Raw genomic sequence first — 18,867 nt, 5'->3', positions numbered from 1 at the left:
GGAGACATGTTCCACACACGTTAACGAAGTTCAGGTGTCACCCCTGAGCAAGATCCTTGCTGTCGCGTTTCTGATGTAACATTATGAGTAATGTACAGTGCCTAAGAAGTCGAACAAGTCGGGCCCGGGCACGAAGAAACTACAACTCCCAACACACTTTCCGATCCCGCCGGACTCTTTTACCCGGAGAGAAACAAAGGATCGGAAAGCTCTAGTTCCAGAAGCTTGGGGAGACGCGCAAGCGTAATAGCACTCGGCGCACGCCCCCAGTTTTCCCCCCCGCGTCGCACGTTGTGTCGCGAGAGAATCACAGCCAATAAGGAGGCGGGAGTGACGGTCGATTAGCAGTCGCCGGCAGCTGCTGCGAGCCTGAAGACACTTTGCTGGTGCTGCCTCTCCTTCTATCGTCAGGCGTAGCAGAGAGCTCAGGTGAGGCAGTGGGTGGTGTCACATTTGCGGCCACCGCGTCCCAGTACGGATGGGCCCATAGCCGCTCCACATCGAGCTGGGTCGGGGGAGGGGCGCGGCCCGGACGACGTTGTCCGTGCTGCGGCCGAGGCTCTCGCGCATGCGCCCCTGGAGTCATTGAAGTCGTGGGCCGGGAACTGCCCTCACCTTTCCCGGGGGATCGAGGGAGGTGAGGATACCATTAGGAAGGTGCCTGGGTGTGATGGTACGTGCCTGTAATCCCAGCACTCGGGAGGCTAAGGCAGGAGGATTGCTACAAGTTCAGCGCTAGCCTGGGCTACATAGTGAGTTCAAGGCCAATCTGAACTACACAGCAAGACCCTGTCCCAAAAAAACCCCAAAAACTATCTAATATAAAACTAAGAGACATGATATTAATTAGCCTTAAAAAAATTAGTCCATGGAAAGTACCTTTTAATGATTGATCCTCAAATACAAAAAGATCCACTTGGGCAAAGCCCCCTTACTTAATAATTACTTGTTAGAAAGCAAAAAGTTTATTCTTTAAAAATAATGTTCATCAAATGTATAGCAATTTTTCTCAGGTTTTACGTTTTTCCTCTTGTGAAATATACATCCAAAAATGCATAGAATTTATGTGTATACTTTAATAAGTAATGATAAGCGAAATACATAACATTTACACTTGGAGGAAGAAACAGCCAGCCCCAAAAGCTCCCCGCGAGGCTGTCATCACTGGTTCGCCCTTCTTCCCTAGTCTGCCCTGTGCCAAATTTTGATGATTATTTTCTTTATCATTTAGTACCCAAACTACTCCAAAACAGTATACATTAGCTTTGGCTAATTTTTAACCCTTTCTTATTCTTTTATTTTGAAAAATCTCAAACCTGGAGGAAAGTAGCAAAGAAGTAAAATGAACCTTTTCACGCTGTTCACCTCAATTCCCAGTTGTTAGCATTTTATCATGTTTGGTTTTTTTTTTTTTTTTTTTTTTTTGGTACCGGGGATCAAACTCGGGTCCTTGCACTTGCGCAGCAGGCGATGAAACCACTGAGCTAAATCCCAGCCCTTATTATGTTTTCTTTATAACCCTATAGATGGGTATTTTATATGCTGTTTAAAGCATTGGTTTTGAAATTTATATGAACAAACTTATACTATGTATATTATTTTGTCTCTTTTTTCATTTTTATAAAGTTTGGGAGATTGATCTGTTTTGTTATAAAAGTTGTGTGTATGTATGTATTTATTTATTTATTTATTTATTGGTACCAGGGATCGAACTCGGGTCCTTGCACTTGCGCAGCAGAAGGCAAAACCACTGAGCTAAATCCCCAGCCCTGTATTTATTTTTTTAAAAAAAGATGGCTGGGGAGCATTTAAGGACGAAGCCCATTGGTTGCTTGGGCAGGTATTTGTGGGAGAATCAAGTGGTTAGGGAATTTGAAAATATGGGATGTCCCTTCCCATCCTGCCTTTGATCTGTAGAAAAGAATCAGAAGCTGTGGTTTGAAGAATGAAGTTGCCGAGCCCAGGACACCATCTCTTTAGGCCTTCCTGCATGCAGCAGCCACCACCCCATGCACCCACAACAGCTCTTGCTAATCACTTCTGATTCCAGTTATCTCACTTAAATTCTGGGTTCATCCTGTAGAACTCAAGGGATAAGCATCTGTTATCCCCTGCAAGCAGGTTCTGACCTTCTTCAGCTAGCCTCAGCCCCACCCCCCACCCCCAGGGCCACAGTCTTCCTGATGTTTTTCTTGGGAGGTAAGGAGTATGGAAATCTTTTGCTGTATTTGTAATAGAGCTTCTTTTCAATTACACAGCATTGATGATGAGCTTATAGTTTGGCTCTTTAAACTCAGATACTTTTGCACTTAATTTGAAAGAAACTAGACTTCTGAAATGTGATTTAAAAATATGGTGAGTGTTTAAATTTTTTAAATGTCTTACAGTAAAAGACACATTGCCATGAATCCCTGTCAAAATTCTCCCCTTCACTACAAACATGCTTACCCATTGCTCTTGCCATTTTCTGAAGCAGTTCTGGAAGTCCTCCTTCCTGGGTTTCTTTTGTCCCACTCTGGTAGCTGCTTGGATCCCTAAATTGATTCAGAATGTTTACCTTTTGTGGTCATTTTGACTTTGGGGAGGAAGAGCCAGAAGTCACACCATGCTAGATCTGGTGAATAAGGTGGATGTGGATGAGGACACACTGTTATGTTTTTATTTGACAGAAACTGCCATAAACATTTGATTAATGCGGAGTGATGATAAAATATGGTTAATATTTAAATTTTAAAATGTATTATAATAAGGCATTGCCATTAATCCTCCTCAAAATATCCCCTGCCCCCTTTTTTTTTTTTTTTTTTTGAGACAGAGTCTTACTATGTAGCCCAGGCTGGCACTCCTACCCTGCCTTAGCCTCCCAAGTGCTGGGATTACAGGTGTGTGGCCACCACATTGGCTCCTGCCTCCCTCTTAAACAGTTAGCCTCTCATTCTTGGCAATGTGACTTTTACTATAGTAAGATTTTAAAAATTTAAACACTCACCATATCCTGTGATAACTCCTTGTATGTTCATTCAACATTAAATTCTGCATTTAGAACACCTTCTGGGTTCTAAGCACTTTGCTAGTTCAAGGGTTACAAGGGTGAAATCACTTACACTTTCACCTGTTTTTTCTGTAAAGAAAATGGAATAGGACTGAAGTTTGCAAGAAGAATATTTCTCTTTATATCAATATTTATAGAAGGTCTGTGTGTCCAGGTTCAGAGTTAGAATCTGAGTGAATGAGTTCATAGTTCATTGAGGTTTTTAAGGTGCGTTAGTGGTATTTGCAAAACTATCATAGTTTATTGAGATACAACAGCTTCCAACTATAAATCATTTCTGTGTTAATAATCCAGGGACACATATAAAATTGGTTCTGTTGCCAGTAAATACTCCACTTATTTAAAAATATATAATTGACAGATCTTTTGTCTAATCTGAGATCTGTTTGAAAACCTAGATCGCACAAAGGAATGATGTATCCTATTTTTAAAAGTAAGCCAGGTGTGGTAGCACTCACCTGTAATCCCACCATTCAGGAGGCTGAGGCAAGAGGATCACAGTGAGTTTAAAGCCAGCCTAACCCTGTCTCAAATATTTTTTTCAAAAAGTATTTGAAGTTTTACATCAAAGTTAAGAACACTATTAGTACATTGAAACCAGTATCAATTTTTGCAGCCTCATAGATTTTGTTAGGTGATAGAACAGGAGTGACAAACTCCTTAGGGCAATGACCATGGAAAAGATATCTTTTGCTCAGCTCAGTGTTCAGTCGAATTTTGGCATGTATTTGTACTTGTAAAGCTCAGTAGTTAATGCCCTCCTATTGTAGTTATTTCTGCTTTGCTTCCTTTTTCCTTTGGTAAAAACACTGGTTACCAGTGGCACTACATGGCACTAGGTACAACTACCCCTCATTTCTCTGTGATCTGATGATGCCCTTAAAGATTTGTTTTGGCTTTAGTATGGTAAAACAAACTAAATCAGAAGCACCTGAAATTTGCTCTAAGTAGTTACATTTTAGTCTTCAATTAGAGTTTGATTTTAAAAATGTTTCCATTTATTTAACAAACTCCCACCTGCTTGAATCATCAGAGATACTTCCTGTGTGATTGTCCCATTGGGCAGCTTGTACCACCCGATGGGACTATCCCATGCCTTGTGATGGGACAGCTATGCGTGTACCTACCATGGTTCAGAGCAGCTTAGCAGTGAGACATTAATTAATGGCCCCATCATGTACATGTTAAGTTACTGTGCAATATGTTATCACCAACTCTGTTTCCTCTTCAGTTGGTTATGGCTAAAACATGAGATTTAACTTTTCTGAAATTTTAGTAAGACTAGAACCTACTGAAAATTAAATTTAGGAACATTTAAATAAAGATTCGTAAGCCTAATGTCAAGTACTTGGCTGTTGGCAGAATGCTCTGTGGAGTATACATAACAGGAAAAAAAAAATGTTTCTTCTTGTTGTTTTAAGTTTTATAGACCTCCCCAGCACGAAAGCTAAACTATACCACTCAGAAGAATGGAAGCAGATGCATCTGTCGACATGTTTTCAAAAGTCTTGGAGAACCAGCTGCTGCAGACTACCAAATTAGTGGAGGAACATTTGGATTCTGAAATTCAGAAACTGGATCAGATAGATGAAGATGAATTGGAACGGCTCAAAGAAAAGAGACTTGAGGCCCTAAAGAAAGCTCAACAGCAGAAACAAGTAACCTCTCTGCCCTGCTTTCTGAAATTGCTATAACAGTATGCTCCTAACAACTTACATATACATGTGCTTACGTTTAGGTCCTCAGTTCTAGAATTTTCTAAATTCAAAGTATCTATTGTTAAAAATCTGTCCGGGAAGCCTGAGATGTAGCTCAGTGGCAGTGTGTTGGCCTAGCATGCGCAAGGCCCTAAGATCAGTCCCCAGCACCATAAAATAAAAGCTTAAATTTGTTCAGGAAAAAAAATTAGGGAAGAAGATGTGATATGTGAAGGGCTGACATGTGATTGATTAAAAGTTAAATCTTAGTCCAAGCTGGGATCTGCAGACCAAAGTTGTGGATATAGTGCAGTGCAGTGCAGTGTAAGATGATCTTTCTAAAAAAGATACAGTGTGGGTACAGATGCTTTTTAAGCACTGGGTCAGGCATTGTTTCAGGCATTCCTCCGCAGATTGCCCTTTCATTTTCACAACAACCCAATGAGATAGTTGCCTTATTGTGTCCACTATACAAATGAGGAATTGAGGCTCAGAAAAGGCATTAAAATTCTTAGCCCAGTAGATGGTAGAATAGGTATTGAAACGTGTGCCTTCTGCCTGCGAGTTCAGGGCTCCTTTTTTATTTTTGTTTTCTTTTGGGTTTTTTTGGTACCAGGGATCAAACTCGGGTCCTTGTGCTTGCGTAGCAGGCGCAAAACCACTGAGCTAAATCCCCAGCCCTAGGACTCCTTTTTTAAAGGAGTTAAAAGCAACTGCCTAAAAAGCAGGCTGAGCTTCCAGTTGAGGTGTTAAGCTTCTTGCTACAGGAAAGATTCGAGAAGGTCTTGCAGGCTGGGTTGCTAAGGGGTTCCTGCATTGGTTGGGGAAGTTGGATGACATGCAAGATCTTCATGGTCTCCAGACCCTGTGTGAGTAGGCACATTTTCTTCTCAGGACATGGTCCCTTGTCCTCAGGAGCACACAGGATCCCCAAGCTATGAGCTGCAGTAATCTCTCTGTCCCTAACTGGTTTTTGTTAGTTTGGTTTTTGCTGTGGACGGAACTTTTTTAAATTTTTTTATTTTTTGGTCCCGGGGATCGAACTCAGGACCTTGTGCCTGCAAGGCAGGTGATGGAACCCCTGAGCTAAATCCCCAGCCCGAGGGAACATTATTTTTAAAAGCTTTGCAAAGCTGGGGTGTAGCTCAGTGGTAGAGTGTTCCCCTGCCTTGCATAACAAGGCCTAGGGTTCAATCTCCAGAACCACAAAAAAAGAAAAAAAGCTTTGTAATAACTTGAATCAAATGCTTCTGATTGTAGTAGTTTAAGGGCACACATACACATAAAGCTGGGTGTGATGGCACAAGCCTGTAATCCCAGCACTTGGGAGGCTGAGGCAGGAGGATCGCTGTGAGTTCAAGGCCAGCATAAAGTACATAGTGAGACCCTGTCTCAGCCAAAAAAAAAGGAAAGTAAACTGCTAAAAGGAGTAAGTTTCTGTATAAGATAAAATCGACTTGATTACAAAATAATTGTGACACAATATCAAGTAGTGCTAAATGAAATATATCACATGTGTAATATTTTACTTCTGTCCAAATTAGGAATGGCTTTCAAAAGGACATGGAGAATACAGAGAAATCCCTAGTGAGAGAGACTTTTTTCAGGAAGTCAAGGAGAGTAAAAAAGTGGTTTGCCATTTCTACAGAGACTCCACATTCAGGTAACTTCCCATCCTTTTCTTAAAACACAATGAAATGTTTGCATAGAGATACATTGGCTTAATAGAGATGTTTAACCACTACCAGTGCAGTTATTTAAAAACAGGATGACCAAACACTGCATATTTTTGTTAATTTTTACAATATAAGAGAAATATTAAAATGACAATTTTATCAGATTTATTCAATAATTTTTCTGTGTATGGTATATCTTAAAACATTCAATATAGAATGCAGTGTTACAGTCTGGGCAGTAGTATCTGGTCTCTATCCAAATTCTTTTTGCATTATTGTCTTTCTTTGAACAATACACTTCATACTGCTGTGTTGGCCTTTCCTTTTTTCCTGTGGGTGGTATAATTTCAATAAAAAATGTAATGGTGAAGATGTCGCTGATGGATGTCCTGGTTGGCATTTCATTATCCCACATTTTTCAATTATTTGGTCTATTAGACCTAAACTGTAAATGACTTTGAACCCCCTTGTTTTGAATAAATAGCAAACAAGTTCCATATTGTTTGGTCCAGAAAGTGCATAAATATTTTATCATAATATTTTTTCCTCACTTTTTCATTACAGCATAGCTTCTTAGATGTTGGTCAACTCTGTCAACACCACTTATAGGATTATTATAATCATTGACCACTGTTGGAATTCTTTTAGTTTTGTTTCTTCTTTGAAGTTCTATCATTTCTGTATTATGAATAGTTGACAATAAGGAGACATCTTTTTTGTATTTCCATTTCATAATAGACTTTTCCTCTCTGAAATGCTAACATTTCTCTCTTTTACAGTTTTTTCTTTTGCAGATCTTTTGGCACTTCCTTCCTATTCAGTCTCAGTGTCCCAAAAGTGTCCATTTTGTATTGTAAAAGAATATCACTGAGTTCTGGAGAAGTATAAAAATTATATTGAATGTACTTATGATAAGAGTTTTTATAGATTGTAGCACAAAATTATAGGTTATTTTTCACAAATAAAATAGACATAAATTAGTAAAAGAAAATAAGCAGAACTACTTAAGATTTCACTAGAAACATCAAAGGTGAATACAGTGTTCAAAATAAAATATATGCAAAGAATAGTCGATGTTTATAAAACAAAAACAGATATACATGTGTATCACGTGCAAATAAGAATGGACTGTTTGAAATGATACCTGCCTGAGTGATGCTCATGACAGTCAGTGCATAAAAACATTAAGTGGCTAAGAAAACTAAAAGAATCAACTTCCTAAGTTGTGTCTTGATACTCTGTCATGCTTTTTAATGTTCTGGTCTGCATGTTAAACAGTTGTGGCTTAAAGGCCACTAACATGCAAACAAATGAATATTATTGAAAGTCAGTAATACTCCCATATAAATTGCTTGTATTTCCTGAATTATTTTCTTGTTAACGCTAAGACTATCTTAGAAATATATACTTAAGGCTGGGGATATAGATCAGTGGTGCTGCACCTGCCTGGCAAGTGCAAGGTCCTGAGTTCAATTCCTGGTACCAAAAAAGAAAAAAATGTATACTTAAATTTCTTACCAGAACAAATTATTTTTTTCTTTTTTTCCTACTGGGATAATAAAGCCATGATGTTGGGAATTAAGGGAAGGGCAGCAGCTTTCATAGTTGGTGTTCAGTCAATCACTCCTTCAGTACAAGTTTGAGTTTTTGAGTCAAGGTCTTGCTCTGCGAGTTCAAAGCCAGCCACATGCTGAGATCATAGGCATAGACCACTATGCCCAGCTCTCCTTTGTTAGAACTGAATTTATCTAAAGATGATTAGTAATCCTTAAGCTTAATGTGCTTCTCACTGACAGAGGTGCATAGTTAGAGAACGTATTCTCAGGGATACTAGTCTTCTCGGCTTCGGGGTATGATACAACATGTGCATTTCTGGGTCTTAAAAGTCTCATAAGTTCTGTCAGGTTCACATTTGTCCTTCTTTAAACTTTCCTGTATGAGATAGCAGGAAACAAGCTTAAGAGAAACAAAATCTTAATATTTTGCTCTTACTGTGATCATGACAACTTGGGAACCCCTTTATGACATAAAGCTTATATTTAATATTTTGGTATTTTGTTTTAATAAATATTAGGGCAAATGTGACTTTCTAGAATGCTAGAGTCTTTATTCCTCTCGTATTACTTATGATCTGAAAATGAAATTTGTCTTTATGTTAGACATGGTGTTGCATGCTTGTTATCCCAGCACTCAGGATGCTTAGGCAGAAGGATCGCCACGAGTTCAAGGCCAGCCTGAACTACATAGCGAAACCTTGTCTCAAAAGACAAAAAAATTTTTATTTTTAAAGAAATCTGTTGCTTTGTTTTTTGACTTCTATGTGTTGTTATTTACAGATGTAAAATACTAGACAGACATTTGGTGATCCTGTCCAAGAAACATCTTGAGACCAAGTTTTTGAAGCTGAATGTGGAAAAAGCACCCTTCCTCTGCGAGAGACTGCGTATCAAAGTCATCCCCACACTAGCACTTGTAAAAGATGGGAAAACACAAGATTATGTTGTCGGATTCACCGACCTGGGCAATACAGATGACTTCAGCACAGAAACTTTAGAGTGGAGGCTGGGCTGTGCGGACATCCTCAATTACAGGTGACCTTCAGCTGAAGCATGCATAGTCATGTTTGCTTGATTCTTTTAATCTTAAGATTCAGGAAATGAAGGCCTGTGGTTGAGACAGTTTCTAAGGAAACACATTATGTTTTGAAGAATACATTAGCATGATCTTATAGCAAAGATAGATTTATGGATAGAACTGAGTCTTGAAGTGCACCTGAATATAAAATTTTTCAACTTAAAAGATGTTATTGAAATTAATTCTGTAGTAACCTGGTAACCCAAAATGATACTCAGAGCAGATTCTTCTCAACTTTTTTTCCCCCTGTGCTGAGGAAGTCTAACCTAAGACTTCACACACTCTAAAGTGCACGAGCACTCTGCCACCAAGCTACCCACAGCGTACTTCTGCAGTTTAATGCTGACTTAAGTGCTTCTCTTTGATTACATTAAAATTAAAAACACACTACAGAAGGTAATATTTTTGTTTGTTTTGTGGTGCTGGAGCTCTAAGCCAGTGCCTAACACATACCAGGAAACTATTTTACCACTGAGTTACACCCCAAGCCCTGAAGTTTATATTTTAAAATATTAGGTCTCACATGTAAAATCTGAAAAACACAAAGGGTTTCTATACTGAGCTTACCTTTACTTGGAGGATAGTCTCAATTGGAAAACAGTGTGAAATTCAACCTCCATTTCTCAATCATGTCTGGAATTCCAGCACTTGGGAGGCTGAGGCAGGAGTTTACGAGTTCAGGGCCAACCTAGGGTATGTAGTGAGTTCAAAGCCAGCCTGTAGTACATAGTGAGACCTTGTCACCAAAAACAAAAAATCATCTGTACCATCTTGTATTCTGTGCTTGTTTCTTTCCTGTTTTGTTTTGTTTTGTTTTGTTTTGTTTTTACAGTACTAGAGATTGAGCCCAGGGCCTTGCACTGAGCTACATCCCTAACCCTTTTTTATTGTTTACCTTTAGGCAGGGTCCGGCTAAGTTGCCTAGGCCAGGCTTGAATTTGTGATCCTGCTACCTCAGCCTTTCTTGATTTGAAAAATAACAGGTCAAATTGTGCAGTTATCTTTGTGGTCATCATGCCTTTCTGTTAGTAGAAAATTCATCTTTTTCTCTTCCACTTTCCATCCCCTTTTATTTGAATCTCTTCTTGACAGGTAGCCACAGGAAATTATTAAAATAGAAATTATGTCATATATAGATCTTATTCACATGTTACCATCATCCCATTAATGTCTTTTGTACCAATAATGTTCTCCAGACCCAAAACTTGTGTCTCACAATATTATGTCTTCAGTACCTATTAACCAGCAATAATTTGTACTCCCTACCTTTTTGTTTTGTTTTGTTTTCCAAGACTGACATTTTTCATCTCTTATGAGTAGTTACACTTCTATTTAGTGATACCTGTATAGCTGTTCATTATTTTATTCATGTGTTACAGTCTGTTGCCATTTTGTAGTTCAGATTGCTCCAGATTTGGCCAGTGAGCGCCCCTTTCTTGGTGAGCTCTGTCCTTTTAACATGTTCCTATAACCCTGTGAACACTTCTTTCCTGGTCCAAATAAGCTGTTTTAGGGAAGCTCACATTGTGCTTACCTCAAATTAGCTTTCTCCGAGGAACCATACTGCCTTCCAGTGGCAAATTAAGTTCAAAATCAAGATCAATCTGGGTGCCAAGAATAATTTTCCAGACACTTGTGAAAGAAGAAATTTTCTCATTTCAATTATTTCTCAAATGTCACTGAAAAGAATTTTTAAAAAATAAAAAATTTTCATGCCAACTCCAGGTTAATGATACTGAATTCCAAGAGTTTTGCTCATATTTGTAGAAATCTATGTGTTAAAAAATATTAAACAGGAAGGTATTGGGTTGAAAATGATTAAAGTATGTTTTACACGTGTATGAATTGGCCAAAATTAATCCCATTAATCTATGTAACCAAGCTGAGATAGAATCACCATGAGTTTAAAACCTCCCTGAGCTACATAGTGAGTTCAAGGCCACTCTGAACTGCATAGTGAGACCCTGTCTCAAAAGAAAAAAAAAAATCTGTGTTATCCAGTTTTTTTAAAAGTGAAAAAAAAATTAAACAGGACCAAAGCAGTCATAGCAGGCTGTCAAAAATAGAGCAGCAATGGGCCGGGAATTTAGCTCAGCTGCACCATGCCTGCCTTGCAAGTGCAAGGTCCTGAGTTTGATCCCCAGTACCAAAAAAAAAAAAGAGCAGTGTCATCTGTCATTCTTTCACGGTAAAAACCACACCTAACATAGGCTGAATATATCCTGAACCAATTACAAAACACTTAGCCTCTTTTTTTTCTTTTGGATTTTTGAGACAGGGTCTTGCTGTGTAGTTCAGGTTGATCTTGAACTCAATATGTAGCCCAGGCTGGCTTTGAAGTCACAGTGATCCTCCTGCCTCAGCCTCCGGAGTGCTGGGATTACAGGTGTGAACCACCACGCGTGGTCATACACTTCTTTCTGTGCTTTTTGGTGAGAAATTGTGTTGGCACAGCCTATAAATGGTAAAAGAGAAAACATTGATCATCCAAAAACAAGGTGTAAAACTGTCAACTATTAACATGACTGTTATACTTCTTCCTTGACCAGACATATTTTGAAGAAAATTTTCTATATTTTGTATGTTCTTTGTTATAGTAGGAATATTATAGTTTTCTTTGCAATTTAGGATACCAAATGTATTAAATGCTTTTCTTTTTTTTCTTTTTCATATGTGTTTTACTTTTAGTGGAAATTTAATGGAGCCACCATTTCAGAGCCAGAAGAAATTTGGGACAAACTTCACAAAACTGGAAAAGAAAACAATCCGAGGAAAGAAATATGACTCAGACTCTGATGATGATTAGAGCTCATTTATAATTCTTTGTAAATTGTCCGTTTATTTCTGTTTACTTCAGACTTAATGTGTTTTTAAAATTCTATGATTTTAATACATTGACCATCTAATGTTCATATCCTGAATTTTTATACAGTTCCACAACACTGGAAGGCATCTTTACCGTTTTCTGTGTGGCCATCAGGTTCCAGTTGAGGAAAACTTCCCAATTCTTAAGTTACCTGGGTAGGGTCTGGATTCTCTGTTATTGAGATTGGTTTTATCACAGTATGATTCTTATATCTTTATACCATTCACAATTTTGTTTTTAATCTACGAGCTAGAAATAGAAATTCAACTGACTATTCCAGGACTAAATCTTACTCAGTGCAATTTACGTAACAGGTCCAGTAACATTTACTGGTGTGGCACACTGCACTTGTAAATGAACACTATAAGCACTTCACTTGTGGAATTTATTTAAATAACTATTAAAGAACTACTTATTCTGGATGCTGCATGTTCATGTTGAATCATCTGATGCAGCAGAAAGCTATTTCAGGTTGTGAACATGTTGCCTTATTTAATGGGTCCTCATGGCTTTTATTTTAAGATGGGCATTTAAAAGTAATCAGGATGGGGCCGGGGACTTAACTCAGTGGTTCCGCCACCTGCCTTGAAAGCGCAAGGACCCGAGTTCAATTCCCAGTACCAAATAAATAAATAAATAAAATAATCAGGAAACACTTGGAATGGCAGCATGAGGAAATCCACTGACTCAATAAAACAACCATAAGTGGTAAAAATTGTCTTATTTTTAAAGTTTAAGTCTGTGGAAAGTGCCATGATATTATCGACAGCTAAGTCAGGTAGAAATATTACAGCCAGTCAGGGGTAGCCCCACGAGAGAGTCAGGACAAAGGTGAAATATCACAGTTGTGGCTGGAAACACATATGTTGGAGACCAGGCCTCAAGATAAAGATGAAATGACCAGGCCAGCATACTTCTTCAGACAAACACCAGGCCTAATGAAGCCTAGACAGACATCAGGTACCCTGGGGACCCGTCATTTCCTAGGGGAAATCTTTGTTCTTTCCATGCACACTTGTTACATGACTTGTTTCCCCATTGGATCACTTACCTAAACGACTATACTTGTAACCTTAGTGTTTGATCATAGCTGTAACCCACATGGATTTTGCTCTATAAAACTTCCCTGTGGGCCGGGGATTTAGCTCAGTGGTTTCACTGCCTGCTGTGCAAGTGCAAGGACCCGAGTTTGATCCCTGGTACCAAAAAAAAAAAGCCCTGTAAAGTAGGGTCCCCAGCTACCCATTTGGGTCCCCTCCTGCCTCTCAGGAGATGTTCTCTCAAAAAATTTTCTACTCTTAACCTTTGTCATTCCTAGAATTCATTCTTCGATTTTTTAAGAGAACACAAACTTGGCGTATCAAACATTAACAGGTTGGGAACATAAATATTTTCATATTTCATCTCCTGTATCACTAAGAACATAGAGCAAACGACGTTTATTCAAGAAAAGCTCATGTTTGGGATGTAGCTCAGTGGTAAGACACTTGCCTATAATGTGCAAAGCAATCCCCAGTACTACTAAAAAAAAAAATCTAACTCCTTAAAAATAGTCTGGCTTTGGAGCCGTGTGACCCTGTTCTACCTCTCTTCATTCCCCTGGCTCTAGGTCTCAAGAGCTCTTTTCTCAGAAAGAGAAGCAAGAAGTCTGGAATACCTTCCTTCTCCCAGTCCCCAGCATAGCACCATTCAGGAACTGAGAACAGGCCTCATTGCTCTTGCCCCAGCTTATTCCTCGTGAAGGGTGCATAGGAGGAAAAGATGAGAGACCACTGCCCAATGTGTAGACTGTGGCATCAGTCCTAGGAAAGTGAGCTGCTATGCCCATCCCATCTCTGGACCAAGGACACTGACTTTCTGTCCAGTGGAAATGGCAAGCCATCAAACAGCTCCATATTAAAAACTTAAAAAAAAAAAAAGGACCCCTGAAGGGACTGACTCACTCTGTTTAGGGCAGAGTGAAGGAGGAAAAGGTCACATATGCCCTTCTTCCAAATACTGGGAGCAGGGGAGGACAATTAAGGAGACTGGTAGCTCCATCATAGCAACAAGCAAAAGAAAGATCAGTGGGACAGGCAGCTATGTAGTAAGAATTGTAGGGTTAGGAGCTGGAAAGAGGAGCCTGCCTGTCCAAGTGCCACAGAAAACCTATGGCTCTGCCCCTGGGGGTTGGGTCCCTTTTTACATGTTGAAGGAGCTGGGTTTTGTGTCTGCACCTGCATATTCCTACAGCTTATTTGGGCAACAACTAAGGAGATGAACCATGCAGGAAATATATATATAATATATATATGTCTGAATTTAATTGGATCAAACTGCAGCTGAGGCTGAGAGTGTAGCTCAGTGACAGAGCCTTTGCTTAGCACTAGTGAGGCCCTGAGTTCTAGCACCATCACCACATTTTTGAAAAATAATAATATGCCCCCAGAGCTGTCAAAAACAGTAGAGAAGTTAGCTAGCAATAAGTGGATGCTCATAGGATGTGATCATAGTAGAGGTGACTAACCAGAGCCTTTGCAGATAGATCAGGAAAGACAGTCACTGTCATCAGGGATGGAGGGGTCTGACTGTACCCTGAGGAGGAACATCAGGCTGCCTGTTTCATGCATTTAACTCTGTCCAGCCAAGCAGCTAAAGCGAACCAGGGGCTTGGGAAGGGGTGGATTCACAACAAAGTGAATAGGTTGGGAATTTATTCAAAAATAAGGAAATTATGCTGAAGGTAAAAGAACGTATGGTGAAAATAAAGTACCTTCAAAGAACCAAATGGAAATTCTGGAGTTCAAAAGTACAACCACAGTGAAAAATTCATTACAGGAACTGAACAATAGGTATGAGCTTGCAGTAGAAAGAATCAACAAATGTAGATATTTGTACAAATGAAGCTATCCAAAAAACAGGAGAAAGGAGAATGAAAAACATCCAAAGATAAATATAGACCACTAACTACACATAATAGTATTAGAAGGAAGAAAAAAGAATTATTAAGAATGGGATGTAGCTCAGTGCTAGGTTGCTTGCCTAGCATGCCAAAGGCCCAAGATCCATTCCCCAACACTGAAAAAAAAAAAAAAATATATATATATATATATATATATATATATATATGAAGAAATAATGCCTAAAAATCTGATGAAAACTATTAATCCAAAATCAGCAAGTTACACAAAGGTAACATAGATCCATGCCAGGATATAGCAAAAATGATAAAATATGGAGAGAAAATCTTGAGAACAATAAGAAAAGAGACCATTGTACAAGAAAACCCCACTAACACATTCCCACAAGCTTGAACGGGTGATTCAAATGGATCTAATCACTTTTATCAGTCTTTTTACCAATAAAAGGCTATATATGGATTGAATCTAGTTAGTTGCTTGAATTTAAATAATTATTACTAAAATATTAATATTACTCAGCAATTAAAATTATAACATCAAATTTATTTTATTACAAGAAATTTATATTTGTGAATTTCTTTAAAATATGCATAAAGGTGGGTGATTTGTGCAGAGTGCATAAAACATAACGTCTTTGGCTATTTTGAGGCCTCAGTGGCACCATTATTTCAGATAATTTTCAAAAATATTCTCTACATCTCTTGCGTGCATTCTTGCCACTCCTAAATAAGCTTCTATAACGTGAATGTTTTTTCAAGTAATTTGCATCTGTGGCATTTTTTCATGGGTTAAAATTTATTAATAAGGCTGAGAAGCAATTATATAATTATCAAATTTTAACATGGAAACCTTACTAGTATCCCCTTGCTGGTGTATATAATATGCATTTGCAACTGCTGTACCACAAATGAGTTGTATTACAATTTTTATACCATTTTAATGTTTTCTTGTAATAGGATGACATTTGGTCTGCTAGATCAAAAACAAGATCAGGTTTTATGTTTCCAGGTTTTCCTTTGATCAATGTTCACATATGATTTTTACAAGTCATTCATATACAAATGGTTCTTTTATCAGTGTATGTAATGAATTTTAAACCAGAATGATAGGAGAGTCATGCATGTACCACCTGTAGTTCAAGCCCGCCTGCAGAGAGACATGAATTACAGCCCTGTCATAAACATGTTGTGTTACAGTTTAGATCTAGATGCCCCCCCAAAGCCTCATGGGATCATAAGCAAGCCTTCCGGAAGGTGCCTAGATTATGGGGCTCATAGCTGACTTGCTGTTAGGTCGAGTGTGGTTGGAAGAGACAGTCACTGACCTGTGGCCTGGAAGGGTTCATCCCCTCCCCAGTTCCTCCCTTCTCTCTCTGCTTCCCGGATGCCATGAGGTAAGCAGCTTCTGTGCCAGGCCCCTCTGCAGTGCCACCCTCCCTTGGAGTCAAGACATGAAACCTACGCTGAGCCAAAATCAATTTTCCTCCTTTAACTTGTGGGTATTTTGTCACAGTGATGAAGAAAGTGACTAATAAATTAAGATTAACTGTTAACTTCTCAAATCAGTGGAGGTCTGGAAACACATGATGTAAAAAGCTCAAAAAAAAAAGTCCGCCAAAATTTTATATCTAGCAAAACCATCTTCCAGAAATCTAAAATGAAGACATATTTGTGTGTCTGTGTTTAAGGGGGTAGGGTGAGAAAATTTGTTCCTGGAAAATAACAAAAATATTGAAGAAAGTCTTTTGGCTTGAAAACAAGCCCATGCAATAACTTAAAACTTCCCTGCCACAAAACAATACTAGCAATACTAATAATTATATAGGAATTTATACAAGGTGTATAATTGCCTAAATTCTGTTTTCTTCTTGAGCAAATTTAAAAAGCATCTCTGTAAAACAATATATAATTTTAGTGGCTTACCTATAACCTAGAAATGTATGTTTGTGACAATAAAGCAGGTGGGAGGGAAGCTGTATTGCAGTAACGAATCCTCAAAAAGAAACAAGAATGAATAAAAAGGTTAATAAAAACGATATATACTAGCTCGCCCTTCAACTACTTTAAACGACATAAAAGCATTACAATGCATACATTTTATCATTTGTTTTTTGTTTTTTAAAACTATCATTTATGTTTTCAATGTATATGCTTTTAACAGATGAAATATGTATGAAGAAGAGGGAAGAATAGACTGTTCAGGGTTATATTTCTATGTTTCCCTGGAATTTACCATGAGGCTAAAGGAGATTCTGACAAAATGTAGACTGTAAAGGCCTAGAGTAACCAATAAGAAGAGAGTCAAAAAATACATACTGAAAAAAATCACTAAAAGAATTAAAATATTGTAGTACAGGGGCCAGGGATTTAGCTCAGTGGTTCTGCTGCCTGCCTCGAAAGTGCAAGGACCTAAGTTCAATCCCCAGTACCAAAAAAAAAAAAAAAAAATACTGTAGTACAAAAAGTGTCCTTAATACAAAAGAAACCACAAGAGGAACAAAACATATATGAGCTATATGGGAATCAAAAAGCAAAATGGCATGTAAGTCCAGTCATAGCAATAGTACAATTAAACATGAATGGTTAAAACAATCACAAAGTGGGCTGGGGATTTACCTCAGTGGTGCTGTCACCTGCCTTGCAAGCGTAAGGTCCCGAGCTCAATTCCCGGTACAAAAAAAAAAAACCACAAAGTAAAATTGTCCAGGCTATGTTTAGAAAACAAGATCCAACTATTCACTGTCCATAGGCAACACACTTTAGATTCAAAGCTGAAAGTGCAGTGGAAACGATGTTTGTGGATCAAGAGCTGAGCTTCGCCCCAACAGACCCTCTAAAGGAGCCTGCGGGCAATGACGTCTTTAAATTAGCACATCATGGGGGTGTGTATGGGGTCATCATGAAGTCAGGTGGGAGGGGTCTGGCGGTTTGAATAAGATGAAGACAAAATTGGAGCCAGGTGGGAGCCCCAGTTTCCCCAGAGAGGTGGCAGTGAACCTGCATACTGGATGTCAGTCACCTAAGTCCATGTGATGTTCTGGCCTGGATTCCCAAATCTCTGCCAAAGCTGGAACAGCTGTGCACAGGGGCTGCCATTGTTGGCAGCTCTTCCCTGGCTCCATGGCCTTGAAGACAGTGAAATTCCAAGCTCAACTAGAACAACTTTACAGTCTTTACAGGCTTTAAAGGATGGCTGTTGACATAACTCCTGTGGATAAACTAGAAAAAAAGGAAAGTTTCAGGACAATTTTGAATTTATTCCGTGGTTCAAGAAGTTTTTTGATGCAAACTATGATAACAAGACTATGACCCTGTAGCTGCTAGACAGGCAAAGGAAACTGCAGTGGCCCCTTCCCTTGTGGCTCCAGCTCTGAAGAATCCTCTCAGTTCCAGCTGTGCAGCTCCACAGAGACCCGCTTCAATACAGAGAATACTGCGACTCCCAAGGCTGGCCCAGAGGTGGTCCAAAGAATCCTGGGGTAGACAACTGGGACCACAAAGTGGCTGAGCTGATGCGGCGAGTCAACATATAGAAACTTGTAAGGATCAGGGGGAATGGACGTCCTGGAGCCCCCTGCAGTAGGTCCCAGCCTCCTGTGAGCCACCACAGCACGGGCTAAAGGTTAAAGAATAGACTGAAGAAGATTTATAGTGAAGCTGAGTCTTGGGTCCTGGTCAGTGCTGCTCTAGGCAACAAAGACAAAATCTCCCAAGCACATCCAGTATTTATTGAATACAGTTGTGAGAAGGAATAGGGAGCTAGGGAGCTTTGAAGTCATCTAGTGAATTACTGCTGAATGCCTGGCATGATGGTGCCAGGCAGGGCTGTTAGGGAGTAGGCACTGCTTATCTTGCTAGGATAGAAGAAGCCAGTACTGGGACCAGGTGTAATTAGCAAGCAACCCACAAGGTCAGTGAGAAGCAATAATTCAGGGGAAAGGATTTTAATTGGGGTCACGGTGAAGTCAGCTGCATGTAACTCAGCAGGGCCCTGCCACTTCACAGACCAGAACTTAAGCCTCGGTGATAGCCATTAGCAAAGG

General features: G+C 39.1%; 1 protein-coding gene and 1 pseudogene across 1 annotated transcript; both read left to right on the top strand.

The window, feature by feature from the left end:
• Positions 1–255: 255 nt before the first annotated feature.
• On the top strand, positions 256–12,347 carry Txndc9 (thioredoxin domain containing 9). Its single transcript, XM_004844428.4, has 5 exons — positions 256–429; positions 4,474–4,710; positions 6,294–6,412; positions 8,762–9,016; positions 11,748–12,347. The coding sequence occupies exons 2-5, from the start codon at positions 4,522–4,524 to the stop codon at positions 11,863–11,865; spliced, it is 681 nt and encodes a 226-aa protein (XP_004844485.1). The 5' UTR covers positions 256–429; positions 4,474–4,521; the 3' UTR covers positions 11,866–12,347.
• Positions 12,348–17,615: 5,268 nt separating this feature from the next.
• On the top strand, positions 17,616–18,382 carry LOC101719694 (microtubule-associated protein RP/EB family member 1 pseudogene; annotated as a pseudogene).
• Positions 18,383–18,867: the final 485 nt, after the last annotated feature.

The sequence above is a fragment of the Heterocephalus glaber genome, unplaced genomic scaffold (assembly GCF_053883595.1).
Source record: "Heterocephalus glaber isolate CG9 unplaced genomic scaffold, H.glaber_assembly_v1.0 deba00000470, whole genome shotgun sequence".
Lineage (NCBI taxonomy): Eukaryota > Metazoa > Chordata > Mammalia > Rodentia > Bathyergidae > Heterocephalus > Heterocephalus glaber.
This window is presented reverse-complemented; position numbering and strand designations above follow the sequence as displayed.